General features: G+C 53.1%; 1 protein-coding gene across 6 annotated transcripts; it reads right to left on the bottom strand.

The window, feature by feature from the left end:
- Positions 1 to 1,710: 1,710 nt before the first annotated feature.
- Positions 1,711 to 26,192, bottom strand: LOC128581332 (chronophin). Of its 6 annotated transcripts, none has more exons than XM_053584009.1 (18): positions 25,792 to 26,192; positions 24,427 to 24,469; positions 24,111 to 24,215; positions 23,293 to 23,369; positions 22,935 to 23,046; positions 22,777 to 22,853; positions 22,178 to 22,322; positions 21,608 to 21,676; positions 21,345 to 21,435; positions 20,831 to 20,976; positions 19,950 to 20,061; positions 18,934 to 19,015; positions 18,765 to 18,845; positions 16,487 to 16,603; positions 15,442 to 15,539; positions 14,999 to 15,158; positions 13,913 to 14,007; positions 1,711 to 2,568 (listed from the first exon to the last, which is right to left on the bottom strand). In XM_053584009.1, the coding sequence occupies exons 1-18, from the start codon at positions 25,848 to 25,850 to the stop codon at positions 2,252 to 2,254; spliced, it is 1,986 nt and encodes a 661-aa protein (XP_053439984.1). In that variant the 5' UTR covers positions 25,851 to 26,192; the 3' UTR covers positions 1,711 to 2,251. The 6 variants fall into 6 exon arrangements, with proteins under 6 accessions (XP_053439984.1, XP_053439982.1, XP_053439980.1 ...); XM_053584005.1 differs by lacking the exon at positions 1,711 to 2,568 and adding an exon at positions 11,747 to 12,533; XM_053584004.1 differs by lacking the exon at positions 1,711 to 2,568 and adding an exon at positions 11,747 to 12,533 and having other exon boundaries at positions 13,913 to 14,010.
- Between the last annotated feature and the right edge of the window lie 1,355 nt (positions 26,193 to 27,547).

A 27,547-nucleotide genomic window follows, 5' to 3' on the forward strand; every position in this document is an offset into this window, starting at 1 on the left:
GGTACAGGTTTCCAGATGAACATGTGACCCAAACCAGGCCAATGAGAATCTTCCCTGGGATGTTGGTTGGGTGAGAGGTAGGTACTCATTGTTTGGGAGGCAGCAGAACTGAGAGGGAAGCACCTGGAAGGTGCTGAACCACCTCATAGGGCAGCCAATAAACCCCCTTATGCCTGAGTCAGGGTAAGCTAAGTGTCTGTCACAACCACATCTCCACGAATGCACTACATTTGTTCCTACTCCACAATGCAGCCAGGCTCTGTAAAGCACTCCCTCTTTCCAAGAAGACTCACACTGGAGAGGAATTCCCAGGCCTTGAAGCCCCACTCTTCACTTTACAAATGAGGAAACTGGAGCTGAGCAGGAAGGAGCATGTGCAAGCTCAAGTGATAAGTACATCACTGACAGGCTTAGAGCATTCACTACATCTCCTCACTTAGCTTCTCTAGGCTCTTCTGGGCTGCCCCTGTGCCAGCCCAGAACTTACTGGGCTGAGTGCTTACTGTGCATTAGGCACTGGGGCTCCAGCAAGACAGACCTTCACTAGCAGCATCCTGGTTGTAACAGATGCCTTAAAACACCGTCTCACTGGAGCTCCCTGAGAGCAGAGGGTGGGCGGACCTCATCCTCCACTTTCCTGTCTCCATCTTGGTGTCTCAAGAGAAGAGGCTATAGCCTCCTGGAATTAGCCAATACAAGTTCAAATCCTGCATAGGGTGACCACATCTTCCAGCTGTGTGCTTTTCAATAAGTTAACATTTTTTTTCTTTTTTGAGACAGAGTCTCACTTTGTTACCCTGGGTAGAGTGCTGTGGCATCCTCACAGCTCACAGTAACCTGAAACTCTTGGACTCAAGCAATCCTATTGCCTTGATTTTTCTATTTTTAGCAGAGACAGGGTCTCACTCTTGTTCAGGCTGGTTTAGAACTCATGAGCTCAAGCAATCCACTGTCCTTGGCCTCCCAGAGTGCTAGGATTACAGGTGTGAGCCACTGCGCCTGGTTTCTCAAGTTGTAAAATAAAATAAGTAATACAAACTTGCTGGGCTTTCCAAGAGATGGAAACAAATCAGTGTATAAAGTGTTTCTGAGACAAAGTATTACTGTACACGAACACTCTGGAACTGGGATGGGTCATTTCATGTAAGGAAGAGTATGGTAGGCCAGTTCTAGGGAGAGCAGGCTCAGGCAGGGGTTCTTATCCCTCCCTAGCCACAGACTAGAACACAAATAAACATTCCCACTCGCACTTTATTAAGTACGGAAGGACTGGTTACAATACGGGTGGAGGTGGTGGGGAAGGCCCATCCCCTACCTCCACCATCACTGGCACACAATAAATAAATAAATAGCTGGGAGTGGGTGTGGGAGAGAGGTGGCACAGCAAACACTGACCACATGAAGGGACCCAAAAGCCCACCTTCCAAGCTGTGGCCACCATCAACACTGGACGAATACCATGACCAGGAAAGGGTGGGGAAGTGGGCTACAGAAGTCCCAGAGCCACTGAGTAGGCCATTGGATCACAATCCTTATGGAGGCAAGGTTTCTTCAGAACTTGGACCCTTATTTAATAACTAAAATCTGATTGATTCAGTGGGACCCATATTATCAAGAGTTCACTGTTATCGTGGATTTCTGGATTATCCTATTCAGCATCTGAGAGACCAATGGGTCATTATAACTTGGTGTCCTGATGGGTCCCAAGACCTAGGACATGTAATGGTCAATGTCACTTAGCCTGGTGACTGGTCCCCTTAGAATCCAGCATGGATGAATCACTATCATTTAGCCTTCAGACTGGTCTACTTAGAACAATAATGAACTGCAGTTACCTAGACCCACTAATTGGTCAACTGGAACCCAAGGGCCAGGACATAAGGGACAGGTAGAGCTCTAGAAGCCCCACAGAGAGGGGAGAGGATTAATTGCTCAGGGTTGGGGTAAATCTTCAAGTTGGCATTAGGGCCCAGGTTTCAAGGAGCGGAGGTAACAGGATATAAAGCCACCTGGCTGGGTTAGGCCAAGATGAACCCATGGGGGACCAGCTCCTGGGATAGCAAAGAATGCCCAGCCACTGCTAGCAGGGGGTACAAGAACCCACAAACCTTCCCTGGGTCCTAGCCCCACCAGGGTGCAGAAAGTGAGGCCAGGGAGTTGGTGGCACTTAATGCGACTCATGACCATTGCCTCCATGTACAGGTTCAGGGAATGGGGACAGAGTGGGCCTGCAGCAGCAGGTCAAATGGGCTCAGTCCTCCAACCCCTCCATCAAGTCCGCAATGCTCTCCACATAGTAATGGGGCACGAGGTCGTGTTGACCAGCTGCCAGGTAGGCCTGGGCCTCTTCCAGGCTGGAGACACCCGTGAGTGTGAGCACAGTGGTCATGCCGCAGCGGTGGCCAAAGAGGATGTCGGTCTCCAAGCGGTCACCCACCATGAGCATGCGGGCAGGGTCTACGCTGAAGTGCTCTGTGATGCACTCGAACATATAGGGGCTGGGCTTGCCCACCACCAGGGCCTGACGTCCCGAGGCTGTCTCCACCGCAGCGGCCAGGCTCCCAGCGCCTGTAGGGAAAGGGGAGACTCTGTCAGAAGGAGGACAGTAGGGTCAACAGAAGGCATGAAACTGGGATTCCAGCGAGCCTGGCACAGGGTGGAATGGGTCAGAAAGCCTCCTATCCAGGCTTAGTGTAGTGGTTAAGAGCACAGGCTGTAACCAGACGCCTGCTTCCAGACTCCATCTCCAGTATTCTTGGGCAGGCCAGTTAACATCTCTGTGCCTCCATTTTTCCACCCCTAATAAGTGCTATCAATGGACTCATCTCATGTAGGTACAGTAAGACTTGATGAGCTACTCCTTGTAAACAGGGCCTGGCTCAGTCAGTCCTGCCGGAGGGTCAATATTTTACCCTGCCAACTGTCTGCCTCTCAGCCTCAACCATTCAACCTCTCTGAGTTTCCCTGGATTTGCTATAAAAGAGGGACCCAAGTAACACCTGCTTCCAAAGGGGTGCTGTAAGCACCACAGGGGCGAGCGCTTTGCAAATGGAAAAGTGATTGTGGTCATTGCTACAAGAACCCGTGTACGTGGCAGCAGAAACTGGTGGGGCCTTTTTGGAACATAGAGCACAGAAATGTTTGTACCTTTGACCCAGGCAGCCTCCCCCACGGGAGTGATAGCAAGAAGAGAATTCCAACTGGAGACAAACAGCTACACGCTGGAAGATGTCTGTGGGTACAGTAACTAGAAGCCAGAAGCTGGAACTCACCCAAGGAGCCCTTACAATAGGAGGGCTGTTTAGAAAAGGACAACCCTGTCTCCTAGTCCAGTACCATCCTGCCCCACACAGTGAGTCCACTGTGTTCGTCTCACAGGCATGTCTTTGTGCCAGAACATTCTGCCGTCACACTAATGTGCCTGAACAAAAGATGATGATGATAATCCCCATTTACTAAGCACATTCTAAACTGCCAAGGCCATGCTGGGTGCTCATGGAAGACCACTGTACAGATGAGAAAGACGAGGCTCAGAGACAATGAGTCACTTGCCCAGGGTCACACAGCTTCACCAGTGGCAGCAAAACATCTGCATTCAGGTTAAGTCTGACCCAGTTGTGTGCTGGGCTGGCTTGTACTGATTTGGGGATGCAGACTGTTTCTTTTTCAGGAATTTTGTGGGCTAGTTGTTAAAGGAAGCTACTATTAAGGGACAACTTATAAACTCTCAACTAAATCCATTATGTTTTAAAACATAAGTTCTCGGGCGGCGCCTGTGGCTCAAGGGGTAGGGCGCCGGTCCCATATGCCGGAGGTGGCGGGTTCAAACCCAGCCCCGGCCAAAAAAAAAAAAAACATAAGTTCTCAGAGCTTCCTAATGATTTGACCACATTTTACTGTTACCTATGCTCTGGAGCAGGGGTTCTCAAACTGCGGCCCGCGAGCCACATGCAGCAGTGTGATTGTATTTGTTTCCATTTTGTTTTTTTACTTCAAAATAAGATATGTGCAGTGTGCATAGGAATTTGTTCATAGTTTTTTTTTAAACTATAGGCCGGCCCTCCAACAGTCTGAGGGACAGTGAATTGGTCCCGTTTAAAAAGTTTGAGGACCTCTGCTCTGGAGGCAAATTCTCTTGGTCCGGGTGGGAATGCTATATAATGGTGTGGCACTGTGGCTCTTCTCAACCCCACATGCAGGGACTTCACACTGACAGCTCGAAATCAGCCACAGTGGGAGTATTTGCACCACAGAAGTCAGCAAATGGCAAAAACCAAGGCTCCTTTGACTGTTACACATTTATCAGTGTTCCATTGGTCTGAGCTCAAACACTCCAGGCCTCCTGTCTCCCTTCTCACACCTGACAACAGTCACTTGGTTAAGCCAAAGACACAAAAAGAAAAATGGATGGGGACAGCAAGAATCCTTAGCCCCTCAGCCTCCAGATAAGGAGAAGGAATGCCTGCAGTGTCACGGGGTCGGGGTTCACTGGGAGGTTCTCCCTGACACTGACATCTGACCTAGGCCTTGCCTGCTTGTTTTCTCAAGAACTCAGCAGGAGAAAAAAGCCATTTGCTCCTTTAGTTGGCAATTCCTTCCAAGATGGAACTGAGTCACCCCAAAGTGTTTTTCTCAGCTCAAGAATGGCCTCAGATCTGTCAGCTTCATCCTTTACCACCAGGATGACGGAGCTGGTCATCTTTGGACCCCTATGTCCCACTTCAATCATTCAGCTAATATTTACTGAGGCCCAGTAAATGCAACGCAATAAAGAACCCTATTGGAGGAGCAAGCATCCTGGTGGTGGTAGTGGTGGGTCTATGAATATAACTGTCCCTCAGACCACCATCCTTCCACCTAACTTGACGACTAAGGCTGCTGCATGTTATGCTGATGATGCATTCCTCTAACTGGGCATTTTTAGATGCTGACTCAAGTGGCAACAATGTAAATGTACGCTCTAGGAGGCCCATGGGGCAGGGGAGAAGGAACTGGGGGTGGAAGAGTTGTATTATTTCAGGTTTCTTTCTTCCTTTCTTTCTTTTTTTTTTGAGACAGAGCCTCAAGCTGTGGCCCTAGCTAGAGTGCTGTGTCATCATAGCTCACAGCAACCTCCAACTCCTGGGCTTAAGCGATTCTCTTGCCTCAGCCTCCCGAGCAGCTGGGACCACAGGCACCCGCCACAATGCCCGGCTAGGGCCCAAGTGATTCTTTTCCCTCAGCCTCCCAAGTAGCTGGGACCCAGGCGCCTGCCACAATGCCTGGCTATTTTTTTTTTTTTTTAATTTTAATTTTATTTTTTTTGTAGAGACAGAGTCTCACTTTATTGCCCTTGATAAGGTACTGTGCCATCACAGCTCACAGCAACCTCCAGCTCCTGGGCTTCAGCGATTCTCCTGCCTCAGCCTCCCGAGTAGCTGGGACCACAGGCGCCCACCACAACGCCTGGCTATTTTTTGTTGCAGTTTGGCCAGGGCCGGGTTTGAGCCCACCACCCTCAGTATATGGGGTCGGCGCCCTACTCACTGAGCCACAGGTGCCGCCCCTATTTTTTTTTTTGTAGAGACAGAGTCTCACTTTATCGCCCTGGGTATAGTGCCATGGAGTCACACTGCTCACAGCAACCTCCAACCACTGGGCTCAGGGGATTCTCTTGCCTCAGCCTCCTGAGCAGCTGGGGCTACAGGCACCCACCACAACACCCGGCTATTTTTTTTATTGCAGTTGTCATTGTTGCTTAGCTGGCCTGGGCTAGGTTTGAACCTGCCACCCTTGGTGTATGTGACTGACTGGCACTGTAACCACATGGCACTATGGGAGCTGAGCCATAAAGGCCTTTATTAATATACATTTTTTTTTGAGACAGAGTCTCAAGCTGTTGCCCTGGGTACAGTGCCGTGGCGTCACAGCTCTCAGCAACCTCAAACTCTTGGGCTTAAGCTATTCATTTGCCTCAGACTCCCCAGGTACCTAGGACTACAGGCGCCTGCCACAATGCCTGGCTATTTTTAAGTTGTAGCTGTCATTGTTGTTTGGCAGGCTGGGGTGGATTCAAACCCACCAGCTCTGATGTATGTGGCTGGCTCCCTAGCCGCTTGAGCTACAGGCGCAGAGCCAATATACATATTTCTATACACTATTTCAAAGCTGCAGCATTCTGATATGCACTGTATCTATTAAGGCTCTGCCTCTCCCCCTTTAGGCTGTGGGAGTGACCACCAGGGTGGGTGGGCACAGCCTGGTGGGCGGTGAGACCACAGAGGTGATAGTTCATGCATAGGCCAGTGAGGCATGCATGGGCAAGGTCTGGTCTCTTCTCAGCTTCTTAAGAGCAGCCTTCCTGGGCCCCAGGGAACCTTTCAACCCACAGCCTTAGCTTTAAGACCCCCAGGGAAAATTCATTTTTCATAGTCTGGCTTAGGGCAGGCAGGCAGGAGCCGCTATAGCTGAGAGCCCTGACCAAAGCTCTCACATCAGATTATGGGGAAACTGAGGCTGAGGTGGTCATGCAGCAAGTAAGTCTGGAGCAGAGCCATGAAAGGGGGTCCTCAAACTTTTTAAACAGGGCCAGTTCACTGTCCCTCAGACCGTTGGAGCTGAGGACTATAGTTAAAATAAAAAACTATGAACAAATTCCTATGCACACTGCACATATCTTATTTTGAAGTAAAAAAACAAAATGGGAACAAATACAATCACACCGCCTCATGTGGCCTGCAGGCCGTAGTCTGAGGACCTCTGAGTCCTAGAACTATAGATTCCTTCCCTGCTGCCCCATCATAACACTGTGTCTATGTCTTCTGGCACATTATCACCCTGCACCGCAACATGCCTCCTCCAGAAAGCTTTCCCAGATCCCATTGGCACTAGGCTGTGCTTCCCACCTGTAATCCCAGCACTTCTGAGGCCAAGGCAGGTGGATTGCCTGAGCTCACAGCTTGAGCCAGAGTGAGACTCTGTTTCTAAAAATAATGGGGGGAAAGGGAGGGGAGGGAGGATAATTGGTGGGACCACACGTAGGGTGCATCTTACAAGGGTACATGTGAAACTTACTAAATGTAGAATATAAATGTCTTTTTTTTTTTTTTGCAGTTTTTGGCCAGGGCTGGGTTTGAACCTGCCACCTCAGCATATGGGGCCGGCGCCCTACCCCTTTGAGCCACAGGCACTGCCCCCTAGAATATAAATGTCTTAACACAATAACTAAGAAAATGCCAGGAAGGCTATGTTAACCAGTGTGATGAAAATATTTCAAATTGTATATAAAACCAGCGCATGGTACCCCATGATTGCATTAATATACACAGCTATGATTTAATAAAAAAATTAAAATTAAAAAAAAAAAGAACATGAAAACAAACCCAAAAAAGTCCAAAAGAATGGAAAGCAGGATCTCAGAAAGGTACTTCGATGCCCAGATTCATTTCAGCATTATTCACAATAGCCAGGAGGTAGAGGCAACTTCAGTATTCATTGACGGATGAACAAAATGTGGTCTATACATAAAATGGAATATTAAAAGCTTTCAAAAGCAAGAAAATTCTGATACATTACAGCATGGATGAACCTCAAGAACATTGTGCTAAGTGAAATAAACCAGACCTAAAAAGACAAAAAAATAAAAATAAAAGGGCACCTGTAGTCCCAGCTACTTGGGAGGCTGAGGCAAGAGAATCGCTTGAGCTCAGGAGTCTGAGGTTACTGTGAGCTATGATGCTACAGCACTCCACAGAAGGAAAAAGAAAAAAAAAAAAATCTTATGTCTGCTTCACCTTGTTCAGTACCACCCTGACTTCCAGGGTTTTGGTATAAATGACTGGGTCAGTAGCCAACAGAGAGGGAGTGACAGATTTGTCCAGGCCCCCAGCCTGACTGGGGTATTGACCTAACCACACACACTCATCACAATGCCAGTTCACCTCTGCTGCCACCTGCTCTAGTCTAGCTCTGGCCTCCCACCAAATAGTGGCTCTGTCTGCTCCTGCCTCCTCCGCAGAGCTGAATACACAAGACAGGAGTGAAGAGTGCCTTGCATCAAGGATCGGTGTCACAGGAGCAAAGTTCAGATACCATACCCTGTCACTAACTCACTGTACACTCTTAGGAAGCTCACTTCCTCTCTCTTAGCCTCAGTTTCTTCTTTTAAAGTCTTACTGTGTTACCCAGGCTGGAGTTCAGTGGCTATTCACAGGTGCCATTATCTAGCACAATACAGCTTCAAACTCCTGGCCTCAAGCAATCCTCCTCTACAGGCACTGAAGTAGCTAGGACTGTAGATGCCCCAGTTTCTTTAACTGAAAAAATGAGACAATACCCAGCTACTCAGGAGGCTGAGGCAAGAGAATCGCCTAAGCCCAGGGGTTGGAGGCTGCTGTGAGCTGTGACGCCACAATACTCTACCTAGGGCGATAAAGTGAGACACTGTCTCTGAAAAAAAAAAAAGACAATAACTCTCATCTCTGGAGTAATTTGCAAATAAATAAGAACAGACTAATGAGGTGCTTCCTAAAGCTCTCTGTAACAACATGGGGGTACTCTGGCTACAACTCATCTGAGCACCTACTATGTGCCAGGCACTCACCCTAATCATGGTTCCCTTGGATGAAACTGGCATGATGAGTATTCCTATTTCACACCCAGGCAGAGAAGCCTGGAGGTTACGTAACTGCGTGGAGCTAGAGCTGAAACTGAAACTCAGGTCATAGCTCACTTCCTGTGCTCCTCACACACCTGAATGCATCCTGCCTCTGCGAATGGTGTTCCAACCCTTCCATAGGGGTACAAATCTTCCAGGCTTCCTCTCCAACCCTCCAATCCCACTCTGATGGTGGGTGGGGCAAAATTCTGCCAGCAACTCCCTGAGCCACAAAGGGCCTCACTTTCCTCAACTGCCAAACGGGGACCCAACTGCTCCCCTTACAGGGTAGTGGCTACAGGAATTACCAGACGTACACACGAAAGCACCCTGGGCCTTCCTCGCATCTCTCAGGTTCCCCACCTGCCATCCGGAGACGCCCCTTCCCCGCCCCTCACCCCTAGGCGTGGAGGCGAACGCACAGGACGTCCCCTATGTCGGTTTCCCCTCCAGCCCCGCGCTCACCTGGGGTCCGGCTGCCGTCGCTGAGCGGGTGCCATGGGTCTCTGTCGGTGGCCACAAGCAGGCAATCGGGGTCGCGCAGGTGCGCGCACGCCTCGCTCAGCTTGGCAAAGGAGAAGTGTTCGTCGTAGCCGACGAGCACAGCGCGCACGCGCGAGGCCGCGGTGTTCTCCGCGCCCAAGTCGCAGCTGGGGTCCCCAGCCAGGCGCAGCCCCGCGGCGCGCAGCTCAGCACGCAGCCCCTCGCCGCCCAGCACGAACACAGTGCCCGGCGCGTCCGGCGGCCCGGGCAGGCGCTGGCGAAGCAAGCGTGCGGCGCACAGCGCCGAGCTGAAGAGCTGCTCGGCGCGCAGCCCCCGGAAACCGAGGCGCGCGAAGCGGAGGGCCAGCTCGGGCCGCGCGCGCCGGCTGTTGTTGCTCACGAACAGCGCCGGCTTGCCGGCCCGCGCCAGCCGCTCCAACAGCTCCGGAGCGCCCGGCACTGCGCGCTCGCCGTTCCACAGCACCCCGTCGCAGTCGAACAGGACCCCCTGCGCTCGGCCCAGTACGTCGCGCAGGGCCGCGCCGCGAAGCCGCTCGCAGCGCGCCATGCAGGCGGCCAGCCTCCCGCCCTCCGCGGCCAGCGCTGCGCTCATTCCGCGGGCACGGCGCGCTCGTCTGGGCCGGGCCCGCAGCCGCCAATCGGCGCGCCGAGAGGGTTAGGGGGCGGGGTGACGGCCTGGTCTGCGGCCAATGGCGGCGAGAGTTGGGAGAGGAGCGAGGCCGCGCTCGTAAGGAACTTGGGGAAAGGGGCGGAATCTCGGAGGAGAAACGACCAATGGAGAACTAGTATAATCCTTCGCCCCGCCTCTATCTCTGCTGGACTAATCGTTGCCGAGTTTCAATGTCGACTAACCTTTCACAGGGGTGGAAGCCTTAGAGACTGACCGTCTTCTTAACCAATAAGGAGCTAGAACTAAAAAACGCGACGCGAATAACCCCTTAGTTCAGCCATTCATAAGCTTAGAAGAGCTGGTTACTAGGAGGAAAACAAATGCTCAATAAGGTGTAGTCTTGTTGCCCTTTGCACTGTGGGCCACCCCAGCTCTGAGGGAAGTCCTGAGAGGGGCAGAAAGCGCCTGGTGTTTTCCTGGGTGTCGGGGCCCTTCATCTAGTGTAGTGGCTCTCCGCAGTGAGCTATGTCATTTACATACAGTAAGAAACGTAGATCTTAAATGCACATACAGCTCGTCTTTTGACAAATACTTTCTAAAAATACCAATGAGTAGTAGCAGCACAGAAGTTCTGATTTAATTGTTTTGGGTGGGGCCTGGGCATTTTTTGGTTGGTTGGTGTTTTTATTTTTTTGTTTTTATTTTTAAGAGACAAGGTCTTGTTCTGTGGCCCAAGCTGGAGTGCTGTGGCAGGATCCTAGCTCGCTGCAGGCCCAAAGTCTTGGGCTCAATAGATCCTTCCGCCTCATCGTCTCAGGAGCTGAGACAACAGGTGCATATCACCATACTCAACTAATTTTTCTATTTTTTAAAGAGATGGAGTCTCACTATGTTGCCCAAGCTGGTCTGGAATTCCTGGCCAGAAGCTATCCTTTTGCCTTGGCCTCTCAAGGTGCTGGGATTACAGGTGTGAGCCACGGTGCCTGGCAAGGTTTTGATTACAGGGATTCTATTGTGAGGACTTGGTGGAGAAGCACTGGGGTACAGGCAGCCTGTCATTGGAACACCCCAGAGAAGGAAGGAGCCAGAGCAGCAGTGGCTAATTACACAGGGCAGTGACTAGGCGACTGCAGGCTTTTGATCTGAAGGAACCGCTGGTCTTGGGATCTTTGAGGAGCCAGTGGTTTAAAGCCTGGGAATGAAGGATTCTTTTAAATTTTTCACATGGCCAGCTCCTTAAAAATAAACCTCTTAGATGTCACCTCCTCCAGGTGACTACTGACTACTCCTTGACTACTCCTACCCCCAATACTTTACACGCCAATCTGGGTTAATGACCCAGTCCTAACTGGGCTAGTATAGGTTTCTGGTGCCGTGCACTTGATTCTAATTGTCACGTCTCTTGCCTGTTTCCAGGAATTCCTTAGGTGTAAGGGCTGAGGCGGGGAGCTAATTCCCGGGTCTGGCAGACAGCAACCTTAGAGAAAGTTTGAGGGCAGATCCATTCCTACTCCTGGGGAGCCTTCACTGCCTTCTCCCAGTGATGGTTGGAGGAAACAGCAGTAGCAGCAGCCAGCGCTTATCGGTCACATCTGTGTACCAAGGGTGGTGCTTTGTGTTTTATCAGTGTCTCATTTGGTCCTGAGAACACTTTCATGGTGGGAATTGTTATACTGTTTCACAAATGAGAAAACTGGAATACTAAGAAGTTGAGAAATTGCCCAGAATGTGAGGAACAAGTCAGGCTTTGGAATCAGTCAGACCAGGTCCTAGTCCTAGGTCCCCGTTTTACTTGCCCTGTGACCTTGGCAGGCCACTTCTGAGCCTCAGTCTCCTCATCTGTCAGAGGCAATGGGATTTAACTTCACTGAAAGATGAAATGGAAATCATGCACAGAAAAGCACAGTGTGTAGCACAGTGAAAGCTCTAAAAATGTCAGCAGTTATCATTTCAGACAGGAAAAAAGGAGGCAAAGAATATGTAATTTGTTCCCCTTTATGAAAGTGCCTTCTTTATTTCAAGGACAGAAAAGAAAACTATCATTCAGGCAGCTGCCCCAGTTTTGTCCAAAATAATTTATTTACCAGACTTATAAAAAATACGTTGGCAAGAGAAAAATAAGTCTTGTAGGAGCAGGCAAGCCTCTCCTTCCTTCCGGTGGCTCCTCTGGGACCCTGCCAGAGAGTGGGGAGTGTGATGGGGGGACCTCAAACCCAGGGTGGAAGAGGAAAAGGTCTGGAAGTGGAGGATTATCCTGAGCCCTCCTGGCCATTGGCCAACCCAGCAGGCACTGAGACACTTGTGAGCAAGGGCTGGAGGCCCCTAACCCTTGGGAGGGCTAAGGGCTGTCCTAGGGAGATAAGATGGGAGGGAAGGGACATTGAGAGCTGGCCCCTCAGTCGGTCTCTGAGGCGAGACTCCGGTGCCGGGGCTGAGGGGTAATAGCTGGGGAAGTGGGGCGCTCCACTGCAGTGTCAGCGGCCCCTCCCTCCTCTGTGGGCACCGCCAGGTCCACCTGCACAGATGTGCCCGAAGAGACTGGGCTGGGGGATGCTGGTGAACGCCGGCTCTGGCGCTGGGCAGGCTGGGGGGCCATAGGAGGCAGTGGGGGTGGCACTGTGGGGGCCCGGAGGTTGCTGCCAACCAAACGGCGGGGCAGAGCTCGGGGCATCACAGGGCTGCCAGAGCCAGGGGGTGGGGGCGGGGCTGGGGCTGGGGGGGAAGTACGGGGGCTGGAGAGCTGAGGGGGCGGCATGGTGGGCCGGGCTGGTGCTGGGCGCTTGGCTGTGGAAGAAGGAAAGGAGGGGAAGTTAAACATCCAAGTGGCTTGTGGCCTGTGATAAACCCTCGGAGTGTGACCACACCTCAGGACCTTTGCAGCTGCCATTCTTCCTGCTGGGAACAGGTTTGCATGGCTGGGCCCCCGTCACTCAGGTCACTCCTGCCCTTCTCCCCTCAAAGGCCTTCCCTGACCACCCCACCCCCTACCCCAGTCACTCTGGCCCGTTTTCCAGTTTTGCTTTCCTTGTAGGGCTTTTTGTCTTCTGAAATGATCTTGTCTGTTTCTGTTTTACTCAGTCACTGCTTGTCTCCCTCCCCAGGACATAAACCCAGTGAGGCCCTCTTATGGGTGCCAGGTAGGGGTTTCTAGCTATTGAATCAATGATGCTATCTGTCCCTGCTGACACTTGTGGCTTGCTCACCTCCTCTCAGAAGCCCTCCTGAATGGCCCACCCCCAGCTCTCTAGAATCCACTGAGCAGTTCCAACCTCATGAGACAGCCAAGGGGCTGAGACTCTGGCTCTAGCTCCACCTGCGGGGGGATCTGGGGTGGTTCGCTTGCTGCCTAGGGCCTCACTTTCCTCATTGATAACACAGGGTGACAGCCTCAACCTCCCAGGGCCGATGTGAGGACCAGCTTGAGTGATGCTGTGATAGCCCTTCGAGTAGTTAAGGCTCTGTGCTCAGGTGAGCCAACAACCCCACTCACCCCCTCCTCCAGGCAGGCGCCTGAACCACCTGCCAGCTCCTGGTCCAGAGCTTCCCGCAGCTACTCCACCGACTCCCGCTCTATGCTTGTACACCCAGGTGGAAAAGGCCATTGCCTCTGGGGCTGAGCAGGGCCTCCAAGTGTGCCAGTCACCCTCCTTACCTGTCCCCACCAAGTGGACAGGCAAGTGCTCCAGAGGGGCTCAGAAGGAGGACCCCCAGCTTCTTCCCACTTCTACCATCTTCCTTCATTGCCCTCCCCCTTGAAGATTCCCTCCCTACTATGCACTCTTGATCTCTGGGCTTCTTCAGGGACAGGCCTTCAGTGCTCCAGTGCTCCTGTGGCTAATCTTTAATGGGCATTTGCTATGTGCTAGGGCCAGATGCTCTCCCCACAACACCACTGACTGCTCCCCACAGCCCTACAAGGTAAGGGCGATTACTGTTTCATTACACAGAAGAGGAAGCTGAGGGTCAGACAGGTGACTATACCTGCCCAGGGTCACAAAGCTGGAATCTAGACCCAGGATACCAGGTGGCAAAACTGGGCTTTTCGACACCTCAATTCTTGGTCTGCCCAGCTGTCTAAAAAGATGGGAGGACTTAGATTGCCCATCCCCCCTCCCTGCCCACCCTCCTGTCCCCTTCTCCTCTACTGTAGCCAACTAACTCACTCTTTCGAGCTGCATCCTCTGATGGGGCAGCTGCCTCCAGGGGGCTCCTGTTGACTCTGGGGGAGGCTGGTCTGGGGGGTGCCTCAGCCTCTGACCTGCTGAGAGAAGGAGAGGGTCAGGGTTGGGCTTAGCGTCTCCCAGAAGTCTCCTGGAATTTTGTCAGGCAGAGTTTGGGTCCTTTGAGCACTTGCTCCCTGCCACCTTGCAGCTGTGCTAGGGATCTGCGTCCCCCCCTCATCCCCCCCAACAAAGATGCTTCTGGCATTGGCCAGAGTTTGTGTCCACTGAGCTCTGGCTATGTGACCCTGTGACAAGGTCAGGAGGGCATCCCACCTGCCTGGTAGGTAGGCTAGGATGGGAGCTGAGATGCAGGGCCTGCCCTCTGCCTCAGTGCTCAGCATCTGTGGGATCTTTCTGAAATACTCTGATCATCGGAGGACCTACGCTCACCCTTGGCTGCCTTTGGGTCTCTGCTTGGGTGTCTCAGCCTTAGGGAGGCCTTTCCTGATCCAGCACTAAAGCAGGGCCCCACGTGACTGTCTCCTGCTTTAACTTGCTTTTCAGCACCATCCCTGCCACACATCCATGTCTGTGGATATATGTGTTGATTCTCTCTTCTCTCCCCACCAGCCCTGAATTTGAGCTCTAAGGGCAGCATTTGTTTGTCTTGGTCTGCTGAGGAAAGTCACCGTCTGTGCCATGGCAGTCTGTGGTATAGTGAATTAATACCTACTTGGTATGGAAGCAACATGGAACCATGAAGCCTTTCTAGATTTGAAAGATGGAAGAGAAAATGGGAAAGTATTTATAGATTCTGCAATGATCATCTCCCCAGTTCCCTAAATCCCCAGGGTTGGAAATAGTGCCTGGCACACAGTAGGCCCTCAGCAAACTGCCATGCAGTGAACAAGGGAATTCATCAGAGGCTGAGACCCTACCCTCTCCAGACTGGGAGAGCTAGTCTTTGGGAGGAAAATACCAATAATCACATTTGCTAAAATGCTGCTTGAAATCCTAAGAGATGGTATCTCAGGCTGGGAGTCTGTGAGGCCAGGACAGGGGCCATTTGCACTCCTCAGTCCTCACCTTTCCTTGGTAGCCAATGAGGCTAGGGCTGGAACTGGAGCCAGGGTGGTGGCTGGGCTGGGCATGGCAATGGATGGAAGCTCATCAGAGGCCAGCCTGTCACCAACTGTGTCCTGGGGGGCAAGGGCTGAGAAGAGGCCTGACACGTTGAAGTTGATGTCTAGAGAGAGAAGGAGCAGGCGTTGACTCTTGGACCACTTAGGCCATGTTTGGCCGCTCCCCCTCTTCCCTGAAATGGTCTGGGCCATGTTTTGGCTTCCCACTCCCACATGAGCCTCATGAAAGCAGGCAGGATTGTTGCCATGCTTAGGGATGAGAAACTGAGGCTCAGTGTGGAGAAGCAATTTCCTCCAGGCCTCATGGTGAATCGATAGGACTGCCAGAGACAGTGCCAGGCAGAGGGAAGGCACAGAGGGGAGCCTTCGTGCAAGCAGGAACTTCACCTCCGGGGAAGAGGGTGTCTGCATTCTGTATTAGTGCCTCGATCACGCCCACCACCTGGATGGAGGACACCGAGGCTGCATCCAGCTGGGCTTGGTCCCTGGGACATAAAGGGAGACAAAGTGACTCCTCCACTCAGCAAAATTTTTATGACCCCAACTCTCAGTATGGCCTTGTGCTGTGCCCTTGAGGACCAATAGGATCCCTGTTGGCAGGGATCAACAATATCAAGGACATTTTCCCTCGCAGTCTTTTTTTTTTTTTTTTTTTGAGACAGAGTCTCAAGCTGTTGCCTTGGTAGAGTGCTGTGGTGTCACAGCTCACAGCAACCTCAAACTCTTGGGCTTAAGCGATTCTTTTGCCTCAGCCTCCCAAGTAGCTGGGACTACAGGCACCCCCCACAACACCTGGCTATTTTTTTTCCTTGCAGTTGTCATTGTTTTTAGCTGGCCTGGGCCAGGTTGGAACCTGTCAGCCTCGGTGTATGTGGCCGGCACCCTACCCACTGAGCTGTGGGTGCTGCTGTCCTTCAGTCTTGTCTAGACATCCTCTACCAAGGAACTGCACTCAGCACACAAGATGAAATCTTTTTGCTATCTGTGGCCAGGTAAATAACGACCTGTCACATATGACTTTACAGTTTATATAACATTTCTCCATTCATCATCTCATCTAATTCACAAAGCACAAACTCTCAAAGTTTATATAACTTCTTTGAAATTTACAGATGAGGAAATGGATGGAGGGCATGAGGATGAGCTAAGGCCCATTCCTGAAAGGTAAAAAGACAGAGCCAGACCTCTGGGCCCCCATCCCCCACACTAGGCCACCAGGTACTCCATCACTGCCGTTACCCAGAAGGCCTATCTCCAAACCCCTGTGGGGTCCATGGTACCATCAACTTGTTCCTTGTGGTAGCCTTGAGAAGAGAAGTCACTTGACCCCTCCATGAATGGGAAAACTGAGGCCCAGAGGAACAACAAGCAGCAGATGGTTGGGGTGGGAACTGTCTCCCTCCTACCCCCTTCCTGACCCATGGCCTCTCACCCTTCCTTCTCAGGTGGCCACAGCAGGTTGGGCCCTAGGACGATGGCAATGTTGCTGGGTGTCATCTTGTTCACCTCCTGTTCCTCAGCCAGCCGTGCCAGGAATTTCATCAGGTACCTGGGGGTGGGGAGGAGGTAGGCTTCGGCAGGGGCAAGGTATGTGGGGTCATGAACACCCACCAATGCATCTGTGCCCTGAGAACTCCACAGCTTAGGGTTTCCAAAGAGCAGGAAAGACGCTGTACGAGATGATGGTTATTTTATATATATATATATATATATATATATATATATATATACACACACACACATATATATATTTTGAGACAGTCTCACTTTGTCACCCTGGGTAGAGTGCGGTGGTGTCACAGCTCATAGCAACCTCCAGCTCTTGGGCTTGAGCAATTCTCTTGCCTCAGCCACTCAAGTAGCTGGGACTACAGGCACCTGCCACAATACCCAGCTGTTTTTGTTTTTTTTTTAAGAGATGAGATCCTGCTCTGGCTCAGGCTGGTCTTGAACTCCTGAGCTCATGTGGAGAGCAGGCTGTGATATGGCAGGGCCCCCACAGCCTGGGGAACATTCAGGGAATGAACCCCCAACTGCTTTTCCTTTGTTCTCAAAATAGCCATATTCCTTTCTGCATGCTCCCTCTGCCAAAAGTCACCTAGCTCTTTGTCTAGTTAACTATGCAGAGATCCTTGTGATCTTTGCCTTCTTAGTTCTTGTCATATGTTAATGAAATTGAGTAGAAACCATTAACAAGATGATTTGTTTTTATTAAAGTCATTTACTACTGTAAGACCACAATTATGTCTTTTCTTTATGCTATTTCCCCATATGGTCTATGCTACTCCCCCCTGGACAACCCTGTACCGATACTATAAAATAAAGCATGCTTTGGTGCTGGCTGAAGCCATTAGCTCAGTCAGACCTCCTGATCCCATCTTTCGTTTCTGTGTCTTCTCTTACGCTGTATTTTCCTCATTCCCCACCCATTCCACTCTGGCTCACTCCCCTTTGTCACGCTGGTTCGCCACAAGCTCAGGCAATCCACTGCCTTGGCTCCCAGAGTGTTAAGATTACAGGCATGAACCACCATTCCCAGCCATTTTTTTTTTTCTTTTGAGGCAAGGTCAAGCTTGTTCTATCACCTGGGCTAGAGAGCTGTGGCATCATCATAGCTCACAGCAACCTCCAATTCCTGGGCTCAAACCATCCTCTGTCTCAACCTCCCAAGTAGCTGGGACTACAGGCATGTGTCGCCACATCCCACTAAAATTTATCTGTTTTTTTTTTTTTTTTTTTTTGGCCGGGGCTGGGTTTGAACCCACCACCTCCAGCATATGGGACCAGTGCCCTACTCCTTGAGCCACAGGCGCCACCCTATCTGTTTTTTTTTAAAGAGATGGGATCTCAGTCTTGCTTAGGTTGTTCTCAAACTCCTGGCCTCAAGCAATCCTCCTGCCTGAGCCTCCCAGAGTGCTAGGATTACAGGTGTGAACCATGGTTTAAAATTTTTTGTGTGTGTATTTAACCAGACTCAATGCAGAATAGTTTTAAATTTTTGATAGTTAAATCAGCTGATTTGCTGAGTGTTAACTAAGTGTTGGGCACAGAGCTAAGCTGAGAGTCCCCAGCCTCCCTACAAGGTAGGAACTGTTAAGATCTACATTTTCTTTTTTTTTGTAGAGACAGAGTCTCACTGTACCGCCCTCGGGTAGAGTGCCGTGGCATCACACGGCTCACAGCAACCTCCAACTCCTGGGCTTAAGCGATTCTCTTGCCTCAGCCTCCGGAGTAGCTGGGACTACAGGCGCCTGCCACAACGCCCGGCTATTTTTTGGTTGCAGTTTGGCCGGGGCTGGGTTTGAACCCACCACCCTCGGCATATGGGGCCGGCGCCCTACTCACTGAGCCACAGGCGCCACCCAAGATCTACATTTTCTAGATGACACTACCCAGGCCCACACAGGGGCAGAGGGGCTTCAAAGCTTAGAGGTATTGTATATTTCAACATCTAGTATTTTTAAAAAATATGACTAGTACATCAAAGGTGTGTTATCAGAAATATTGTTTAGGACACAGTAACAGAGCTGGACTCAAACATAGGGCCCCTGAGTCCCAGCTGGGTTCTGGCTTTTGTGGGTTTTTTTTTTTTTTGGCCAGGGCTAGGGTATGAACCTGCCACCTCTGGCATATGGGACCAGCGCCCTACTCCTTGAGCCACAGGCGCCACCCTGGGCTCTGACTTTTGGGGGAGGTAGGCTTAGGCTCACCTGAGGTTGCTGAAGTTCTCCCGGGGCAGGCGGCTACACACCTCTTGGAGGGCCTGTAACCGGGCTCCCGGCTCTTTCAGGCTGAAGAGAGAGGGACATCTGGTCAGGAGTCAGGGGCCACACCTTTGCAGCCTCTTCCTCCCCATTTTCCTCTCCCTTGATTCCTCACCTGGCTGCTTTCATCCAGTCATCATACAGGTCAAAGGTCATCAGGGGCTCCGGCAGCTCCCGCAGATAGGACTTGAGGGCACCTGAGGTGGAGATGGGGGAGAGGTCAGAGGTAGAGGGGCAGCCCCCCAACGTGTTTTCCCTCTCTCCAGGCACAAGGAGCCTCCAGCCTGTGTTCACATTAATGTGTCTAAGTCTGATAGTTTCTTGGGGCCACAAGCCCCTTTGAGAAAAGGAAGGCTAGTGATCTTGTCACCAGAAAAATGTGTGTATATTTCAGGGGTTTATCGTGAACCCTGTGTGTTAAAAACCCCTATGTGGGGCGGCGCCTGTGGCTCAGTCAGTAAGGCGCCGGCCCCATATACCGAGGGTGGCAGGTTCAAACCCGGCCCCGGCCAAACTGCAACCAAAAAATAGCCAGGCATTGTGGCGGGCGCCTGTAGTCCCAGCTACTTGGGAGGCTGAGGCAAGAGAATTGCTTAAGCCCAGGCATTGGAGGTTGCTGTGAGCTGTGTGAGGCCACGGCACTCTACCGAGGGCCATAAAGTGAGACTCTGTCTCTACAAAAAAAAAAAAAAAAAAAAACAAAACCCTATGTGGCCAGGCATGGTGGCTCACGATTGTAATCCTAGCACTCTAGGAGGCTGAGGCAGGTGAATTGCTTTAACTCAGGAGTTTGAGACCAGCCTGAGCAAGAGTGGGAACCCATCTCTAGCAAAAATAGAAAAATTAGCTGGGAGTGGTGACACATGCCTGGAGTCCCGGCCACTTGGAAGGCTGAGGCAAGAGGATCTCTTGAGCCCAGACATTTGAGGTTGCTGTGAGCTATGATGTCACAGCACTCTAGCCTGGGGCAACAGAGTAAGATGCTGTCTAAAAAAAAAAAAACAAAGAATCCCTATGTATCCATGTATCCTCAGCAGAATATTATGCCTTAAAGCCAAACCATGTTGGGATCATTTTAGGCAGCTGCATCCCTTCCCCCAACCTCCTGCCCAGGGCTATCTGGACCAGCACCTGCCACAGCATGGGGGTCAGAGCAGAACTCCTCTAGGCTGCGGGGGTTCGAGGCCATCATCTGCTTGAGGCGCTTCAGCACTGAGGCCCCAGCAGCCAGACGGAAGAGGCCCTGAGGTGGGAGAGAGAGCAGGAGGGGGTGATAGAAGGTGGGCAGGGCAGGATACCTGGGCTGGGAGGCGCTGACTCACTCATAGCCTGGGGTAGGCTGCTGGTCCTTACGGAGCCTCTGTCCTCACTGGTCTGGTGGGCAGAGTGGACACTACACTGTCTGTGGCCCCTCTTGACTCTCAAAGTCTAGAATTCTGAGCAAAGGGCAGGGCCGGGAAGTCTGGAAGGAGCTAAGGAAAGTTGGGAGAGAGGAGTTTGTGTAGAAGTGTAAGGGAAGAAGGAGACCCCAGCAGGACTGTTGAGAAGCCCAAGTCTATCTTTGGGTATTTGCCACATCCAAAGGGTCTCTCTTCAGGAAAGGAGGCAATGTACTAACAACACTAAGGTACAAAGGACAGGTATAGCCAGCATGTGACAGTGACTGCACTATGGAGCCCCTGGTTTCAGTGCCACCTTCTCATGTGATTCTGGGCACACGTAACCTCTGCCTCTGTCTCCCCCTGGTACAAAGCGGTCAATAAGGGGCCCCTCTCGGGACTACTGTGATCATCAAATGGAGCAAGGACTACAGAGGCTCATAGTCCTGTGCCTGCTCATTTGACAGTCACTGAGCGGAGGTAGTGTCAGTTCAGCACCAGGAGGCCCCACCTTCTCCCAGGGACTTGTGCTGTAGTGAAGGAATTACAGGCAGCAGGACAGGGCAGCATATGGGGTTTGGGACAGAATGAGGGGCCCCATGCTTCTTCCCTGGCTGCCCCAGTGGGTCGCACCTCTTCCTTCATGCCCTCAGAAAGCAGCATCATGACACAGGCCTCAATGGGCAGGGCGATGTCCCGGCCCAGGTCTTGTAGGTGAGTCCCTAGTGATACCCCATACACCCTGGAGGAGGGGGCTGCTGTCATCAAGGGGGAGATATCTGCAGAGATGAGACAAGTCAGTAGCCCAGAGTCTTCCCACCCCTGGGAAGTCAGGCAGGCGTGGCTCAGATGTCCTTAGGATAGTACCACCTTCCACCCAACTGTCCATACACACATGTGAAAATAACTATCATATTTCTTGAACCTGCCCACCTCCACTGCCTCTACCCTTGCCCAGGCCACCATCACCTCCCTGCTGTCTCCTAATAGGTCTCCTGCCTCTAGTCCTGTCCCTTCATTACACTGTCCATATGGCAGCCAGAGCAATCTCTGCATCACAGATCTAATCCAGCCCTTAGAACTCATCCATAGCTCCCTGTTGCCTTGCAAAGTGGGGCCAGGAGTATGAGGTTGCCTTTGTCCCCACCTGCTTGACTGTGGTTCTCCCTCAGCTCAGCCAGGGCTGTGTCCAGTGAACTTAGTGACCTGCGATGGTAATCGGCCTGAATCTCCAGGAGCTGTGGGAAGAAAAGACACACCCTCAGGGGAAGTGATGAAGCTACTCCTTCCCCAGGGTCTATAAAAGCAGACCCTCCTCCAAGCTCCTACCATCTCACAGGGTCTCAGTGGCCCCTGGCTCTGGCATCCAGCCCCCAAGCTCTAGATGGCTGGAGCCTAGTCTTGACTCACATGAATGAAGTAGTTGGCATATGAGTCCTCCTTGGTGGCAAAGTGGTACAGGTCAGCCAAGTACTCGTCCTTGGAGACAGAAAGGGGAGAGCTTACCCCAGGTGACAATAAAGCTGAGACTTGGAGGGTTCTTTGTTACCTTCCTAAGGCCACACAACTGTACATTGGAAGGTCCTAGCCAGTCTCCTCTCTCTGCCAATGTTTGAACATGGGACCAGCCCATCAGAACCTCTTGAACTCTGGAGGAGCTTTTACAGCTGCTAGTCTTCCTCCCATATCCTCAGCACAGTGCCTGTTATTCACTACTCAACCATTGTTTCACTTACCTTTCATTCATTCACTCACTTGCTCAGCAAACACTGAGACTCCAGGGAACAGACCAGGTCTCTGCCTCCCAGGTGGGATGTGTGTGGTGTAGACAGCACACAGACACAAACCCCAGGTCTCCTGCTTCCTAGCTCTGTGGCCCTGGGCAAGTCACGTCACCTCTCTGACCTTCAGCTTCCTTGTCTGTGCAATGGGGACAGGACCCACGCCCACACATCCAGGGAACTCCAAGTGCCCCCTCACCTTGCACTGCTCCACCCTCTTCTTTAGCTCCTCCTCCTCCTCCTTCAGCGTCTCCACCTTGTTGGCCGTGGTGGTGTGGCTGTAACTGCTGGGGCCTCCTCCCAGGCCTTGACTGCTGCCTGAGTTCTTGGCTGCCTGAGCAAGCCTAGGGATGACCCCAAGGTGGGCTGGTTACCAGCCTGGTTGCATGCGCAGAGCCAAGTGTCCCTCCATACATAGGATTTTAGGATTTATGGATATAAACGCAGAGCACCACTGGCCCTTGGCCTCTGCCCAGCCTAGGCAATGAGTGCACTGAGCTGCCCCCTGGTGGTAGGTTTAGTGATCTGCATGGAGGGCGGGGCAACTCAAGGGATCTCCGAGGATTAGGCTTTCCTAGACTTCCGATTCACCCTCAGCACCAGCTGTGACAAGCATGTACACACCCTTGAAGTATCCTCATATGTGTTCCTGTGGACCACATGTGTGTACAAGTACATACACCATACCCAGTAGGACCCTGTGGTGTCCTCCTCGTGTTGCTAGGGCCCAAAAGCTTTATGATCATCTCCGTGAGTTGAACCAGGTAGGGTCCCCCCACCAACAGCTGTGGCTCCCACCTGCTCTTGAGGGTGTTCCAGTCAGATACAAGCTTCTGTAGGCTTTTCTTGTGCTTGAGGATGGCTGGCAGTTCCTCCTGAGGGCAGGCATGAGGGTGGGAGTCAGTGGGCTGGGGGAGGAGGGAGCTAGAAGGCTAGGGAATCTGGGGATATGTCACCTCACTCAGCCTGCTGAGTGGCTGCAGGACATCCCTCTCCAGAGTCATCTCAAACTCAGCCAGGATGCGGGCCAGCTGGTTCTGGAGGGCACAGCTCATCTCCAAGGCCTTCCTGCAGACACAGTAACCAGTGGGTCCAGGCTCTGAAATCCCCTTGCCTTCCTTGGAAGCACTGGGGGGCCTCTCCTCCCCATTGTTTCCTGCCCGTCCCATCTCTTCTCTATCTGTGGCCAGCCCAGTACCCTCCTAGGCCTCACTGAACTGGACACGGCCTGACCATTTCTCTAATGTTGGCCCCATGCAGCCCAGATAGCTTCTTGGCCTTCCCAGGTGAGGGCTGGATCCTGTCTGTGCTCACCCCATGCTGGAATCAGGGTCCAGCTCCTTGAAGCTCTCGGCCATCGTGGTGGACAGAGCCATGAGGGGAAGCTTTTTCTGCAGGGAGGATGGGGAGAGATGAGTGCAAGTGCCCGAGCATCAGGCAGGGCCCTTGGGGCAGGGAGGAGGGAACCCAGGAGGGAAACAGGATGACAGGCATGGGATAAGTGATATTTCCGCTGTGACCATGTACAGTGCCCCCATCCACCTGGCATCCTCTCTCCCCCATTCCTTCCGCCTTCCAGAAGCCACTTGATTGGGCAGGAAGGGATGACCAAGTCCCATCGCAGAGTGGGGAACTGAGACACAGAGAAGGCAGGGAGTTTGCCCGAGGTCACACAGTTGGAGGAAGAATGGAAGGAGGTGGCCTTGGAGTGGGGACTCTTTCCCCTGCCCCAGGGCTTATGTGGTTAATCTAGCCACTTCTGAGCTCTCCCTTCCTTGATGCCCTGATCCCCAACTCCCTACTCCTACCACATTTAATTGTTTTGGCCACACTGAATTGTTGACTGATTCCAAAACATGCCCCCCACACTCCCACTGGAGTCATAGGGACTACTAGCTTTGAGATCAGAGAGACCAGGGATTGGTGTAGAGGGAGGCAGCGTCCAGATGGGTTGGGGAAGACATAATGTCTCTTGACCATAGTGCCAGTTTGGCCATAGGACAGGGCAGTCTCCATTCTGGCCTTTGGTGCCAGAGGCTCAGACTGGCAGAGAGGACCCAGTCCCAACCACATTCCCCCAATTGGACTGAGGCCTCCTGCTCAGGGCTCTCTTTCCTGGGACCCCTGCTCACCACCCGCTTGTCCATGTCCGCCCCACTCTGGCCCTGCAGACAGGCCTGCAGCCGTTTGTGGACATTGTGGGCTGCTCGCTTGGCTGGCTCCAGCCGCTGCTCCACCTGGGAGAAAGGTGTGGTAGGGAGTGGGTGGGGTTAGGATCAAGGAAAGTTGTGTCCCCAAAGCAGGAACCTGTTTCCTCCCTGCAAGGACCCCATGACCATCATCTTGGGAAATGACAACCCAGGCCTCTACCTGGTACTCCCTCCCCACAGCCCTCTCTCTGACAGCCTGCAAGAGCCTGCCCGCCCACCTGCCGGCCCAGGCATGTACCTGCAGCAGGTCCTCACCCAGGAACTCTGCGGTCTCAGGGGTGCTGCAGGGGGAGAGAGCTGCTGCTGAGCCGGCTTGGATTAGGAAGGCCCCGGCCTCCCCTGCCCCCAAGCAGGGCACCAGTAGCTTCCAGTGCCCCTCCCAGGTGGGACCCGCCCTGGGTGGCCAGTGTGCCTCATCCCAGTCAGAGCACATTCCATGGGGGCGGGAATAGGATACAAGACTTTTTCCTTCTCCACCCAGGGCTGTGTCCTGAGAGAGAGAGAGCAGATGGGCGAAACTAAAGGGGGTGCTGGGAGACCTGCACAGGCCCAGCTTCGGGACACAGGGTCAAAGCTTCTCTTTTGCCCACCCCAGGAAAAGGAGGCCCAGGCTGGCCCCAAGAACGGGAAGTGAGGGAGCTCAGACTCTGGGGTTGTCAGTTCACATAGGACTGTGAGTATAGCTGTGGCAAGGGAGCACAGGCCCTAGGCCCCTGCCCCAGGACACATGAGGGATGCTGAGACCCCCTGGAAACCCACAGCAAGGTGGCCTGACTGCCCTAGGGCTCACACAGGTGTCTGTGCCAGTGTGAGACTAGAACCAGGTTTCTGGACACCCAGGGCCCTCCCCTGGGCTCAGAGAATGGGGAACTCCCAAGGCTGGGGAAGAGGAGCAGAGAAGATAGGCCCTCAGAAGCTCCCCAAACTTCCGGCCTTGCCCTCACTCTCCCCCAGCTCAGGAGCTGGGGTTGTGGGAACAGGGAGACCTGGGGATGTTTCCACCTGAGTCTGGGAAAAGCAGAAGCAAGATAGAGAAGCAGGAGGTCTCTGGGTGGGGGGAGCAGAAGAGAGGCTGCAGACAGGGGCAGGCCCTTCCTCACACCAGGCCAGGACCCTTGTTCTCCCCTCCCCCATGGACTGGGGCCCTAATGAACCCTTCCCCTCCCCCACCCAAGCAGAGGTGGTTAACTGCCCCAATCTCCAGAGGGAACAAATGAGGCCAGAGAGGACTGTCCACTCAGAAGCTCCTAGGGGCAACACCCTTGGTGAAGAGGACTGTCCACTCAGAAGCTCCTAGGGGCAACACCCTTGGCGAAGTCGCAGCACCCTTGGTGAGAGCACATTCTCCCCCCTACAGCCCCATCCTATCTGTACGGAGATGGAATGCCCCTTCCCCCAAGGGCCAGCGTCCGCTCCTCCCGCTCTGCCTGGGAGATCCGGGCAGCGTTCATTCAGAAAGGGTCAAGAGAGGGCAAGGCTTTGGCTGGTCAGAGGGTGGCTGCCGGGTGCCCTCAGACTCCCACACCCCGTCTCCCCGCACCCTTCTACGCCTCCTCGGGTCCTGCGGGGGTAAGACTCGGGACTGGAAGCGGGTGACACTCACCGTCCCAAGCTGCCCGTCTGGGCTAGCTGCCGCATGCGGTGCAGCTGCCTCTTCATCATCTTGGGGGCGGCTGGGGCTCAGGGTCACGGGGGGTGAAGGCCTGGGCAGCCCCCCACCGGACTGCCGCTGCCGCTGCGCGCTCTCGCCCCGGATGGGTGGGCGGCGCTGTCGCTTCCTGGGCCGCCGCGCTCGCGGCTCTGGGCCCTTGCTGGCGGCCGGTTCTCTCCGCCTCCGCTCGCGACTCCGCCCCCGGCCCCCAGGTCACTCCTCTCTCCCAAGTTGGTTTTCTCGCTCTCCCTCAACTTCCGGGCCCCTTGGAGACCCCAGCCCGGCCCCGGAGAGTGGCTGTCTGGCCGTCCGGGCGGTCCACAGGTTGTGTGCCCAGCTCCTCCTCCCCTCTGTGCCCCGCCCGCCCGGGTGGCGGGAAGCAGGTAAGCCGGCTCCTGACACACCCGCCCGCAGGCTCCGGTATAAATAACCTTCGCAACCCTCTTAAAGGGGAAAGAGGGTTCCAAGTTTAGGAGAGAGCGTCAAGGACAGGCCTTTCTGACCCGTCTTAGCCCATCTGGGCCCCATAGCGATGCTGCCTTGGACTTCCTCCCCTAGAGGACCTCAGGCCCCCTCTGGAGCCAACCCCTGCTGGGTGACTGGCTGGGAGCTTTGGCTTCTTGAGGCCTCTGGCTGCTGTGTACCCTTGGACAAATCCCTGAACTCAAGTCTTGCTGTCTCTTAATGGCCCCGTGGACTAGATGCCTTGGGCCTGCCCATCCTGCAGAGTGGCAAGAGACCCCAGCTCCTGTTCCCTTTAAGGGGGTTGTGTGCCATCCTTCAGCCCCGGAAGTTCCCTGACACCCTGTTTCCCACATCTCCTGCCCTGAATATGGACAGTGTCCTCCGTCTGTGCAGATCTCTCATTACTCCTGGCAAAGGGCATCAGTCCCTGCCCTTCTTCTTCTAAGGCAATGATGTGAGTGCTGCTCTGACCCCCCAAACTCAGCAGGAGTTTTCTTTGGTCCTCCACTCAAAACAGAGTTTGGCATACCTTAGGTGCTCTGAAACTGCTAGTTAATACAAGATGTGAGTGCCTCTGGGAAACCATAGGCTCCTACCCTTGAGCCCCTCAGGCACAGGAGCCCCCAGGTGGGGGAAAGGAAGGGAGGGTGTGCAGCAGAGTCCACATCTATTGCACTTTGCTTAGTCAGTTTCAGTTCCGTTCTTCACTACTTGAGCACCTACTGTGTGTAGGTGGACAGACCAGACACATCTCAAAGGCAGGTTGGCCCTAGATATCTACATATTACCAGTGCCTAGTACAGAGCCTGGTACATGGCTGCCCCCCATTCTCTAAAGGGAGAGTCTGGCAGCCTCCATGGTGGCTGGGAGCCACTGAGAAGGGAACTCACCAGCTGCTACTGCCAGAAAGAGAGCCTCCCAGCCTCAGCCCACCTGAGTATGGAATCCTGGCTGAAGTTGGAAGGTGCCAAGATCAAAGGCTTGGGCCAGAATGAGGAGATGCCAGACAAAGTTCCCTCCCCACCCCCTTTTTCCCTACAAGGAGGCTGCTGTCCAGTGATGGGGGTGTTGTGCCAAGGGAACGTCCATTGCCTCCTTTCTGGCCCCTTGGGCAATCTCCAGACGACGAGGTGCCCCTGCTTCTATTTCAGCCCAGCCTCTAGCTCAGACCACACCAGGCCTGGACTTGTCCAGATTCCCAGCTGGTCTGAAGGTCCCTGAGGGCAAGGCCTGGCTTGTATCT

This window comes from Nycticebus coucang, chromosome 3 (assembly GCF_027406575.1).
Source record: "Nycticebus coucang isolate mNycCou1 chromosome 3, mNycCou1.pri, whole genome shotgun sequence".
NCBI classification, from domain to species: Eukaryota; Metazoa; Chordata; class Mammalia; order Primates; family Lorisidae; genus Nycticebus; species Nycticebus coucang.

What these genes read in the sequence shown, in the direction of transcription:
- LOC128581332 (XM_053584004.1), bottom strand. Translation starts at nt 25,850, where the DNA reads ATGATGAAGAGGCAGCTGCACCGCATGCGGCAGCTAGCCCAGACGGGC. An exon ending in CGGACATGGACAAGCGGGTG is followed by an intron (nt 23,370 to 24,110) that starts GTGAGCAGGGGT and finishes TCCTCCCTGCAG; the next exon opens with AAAAAGCTTCCCCTCATGGC. An exon ending in TGGAACACCCTCAAGAGCAG is followed by an intron (nt 22,323 to 22,776) that starts GTGGGAGCCACA and finishes GGTCATCCCTAG; the next exon opens with GCTTGCTCAGGCAGCCAAGA.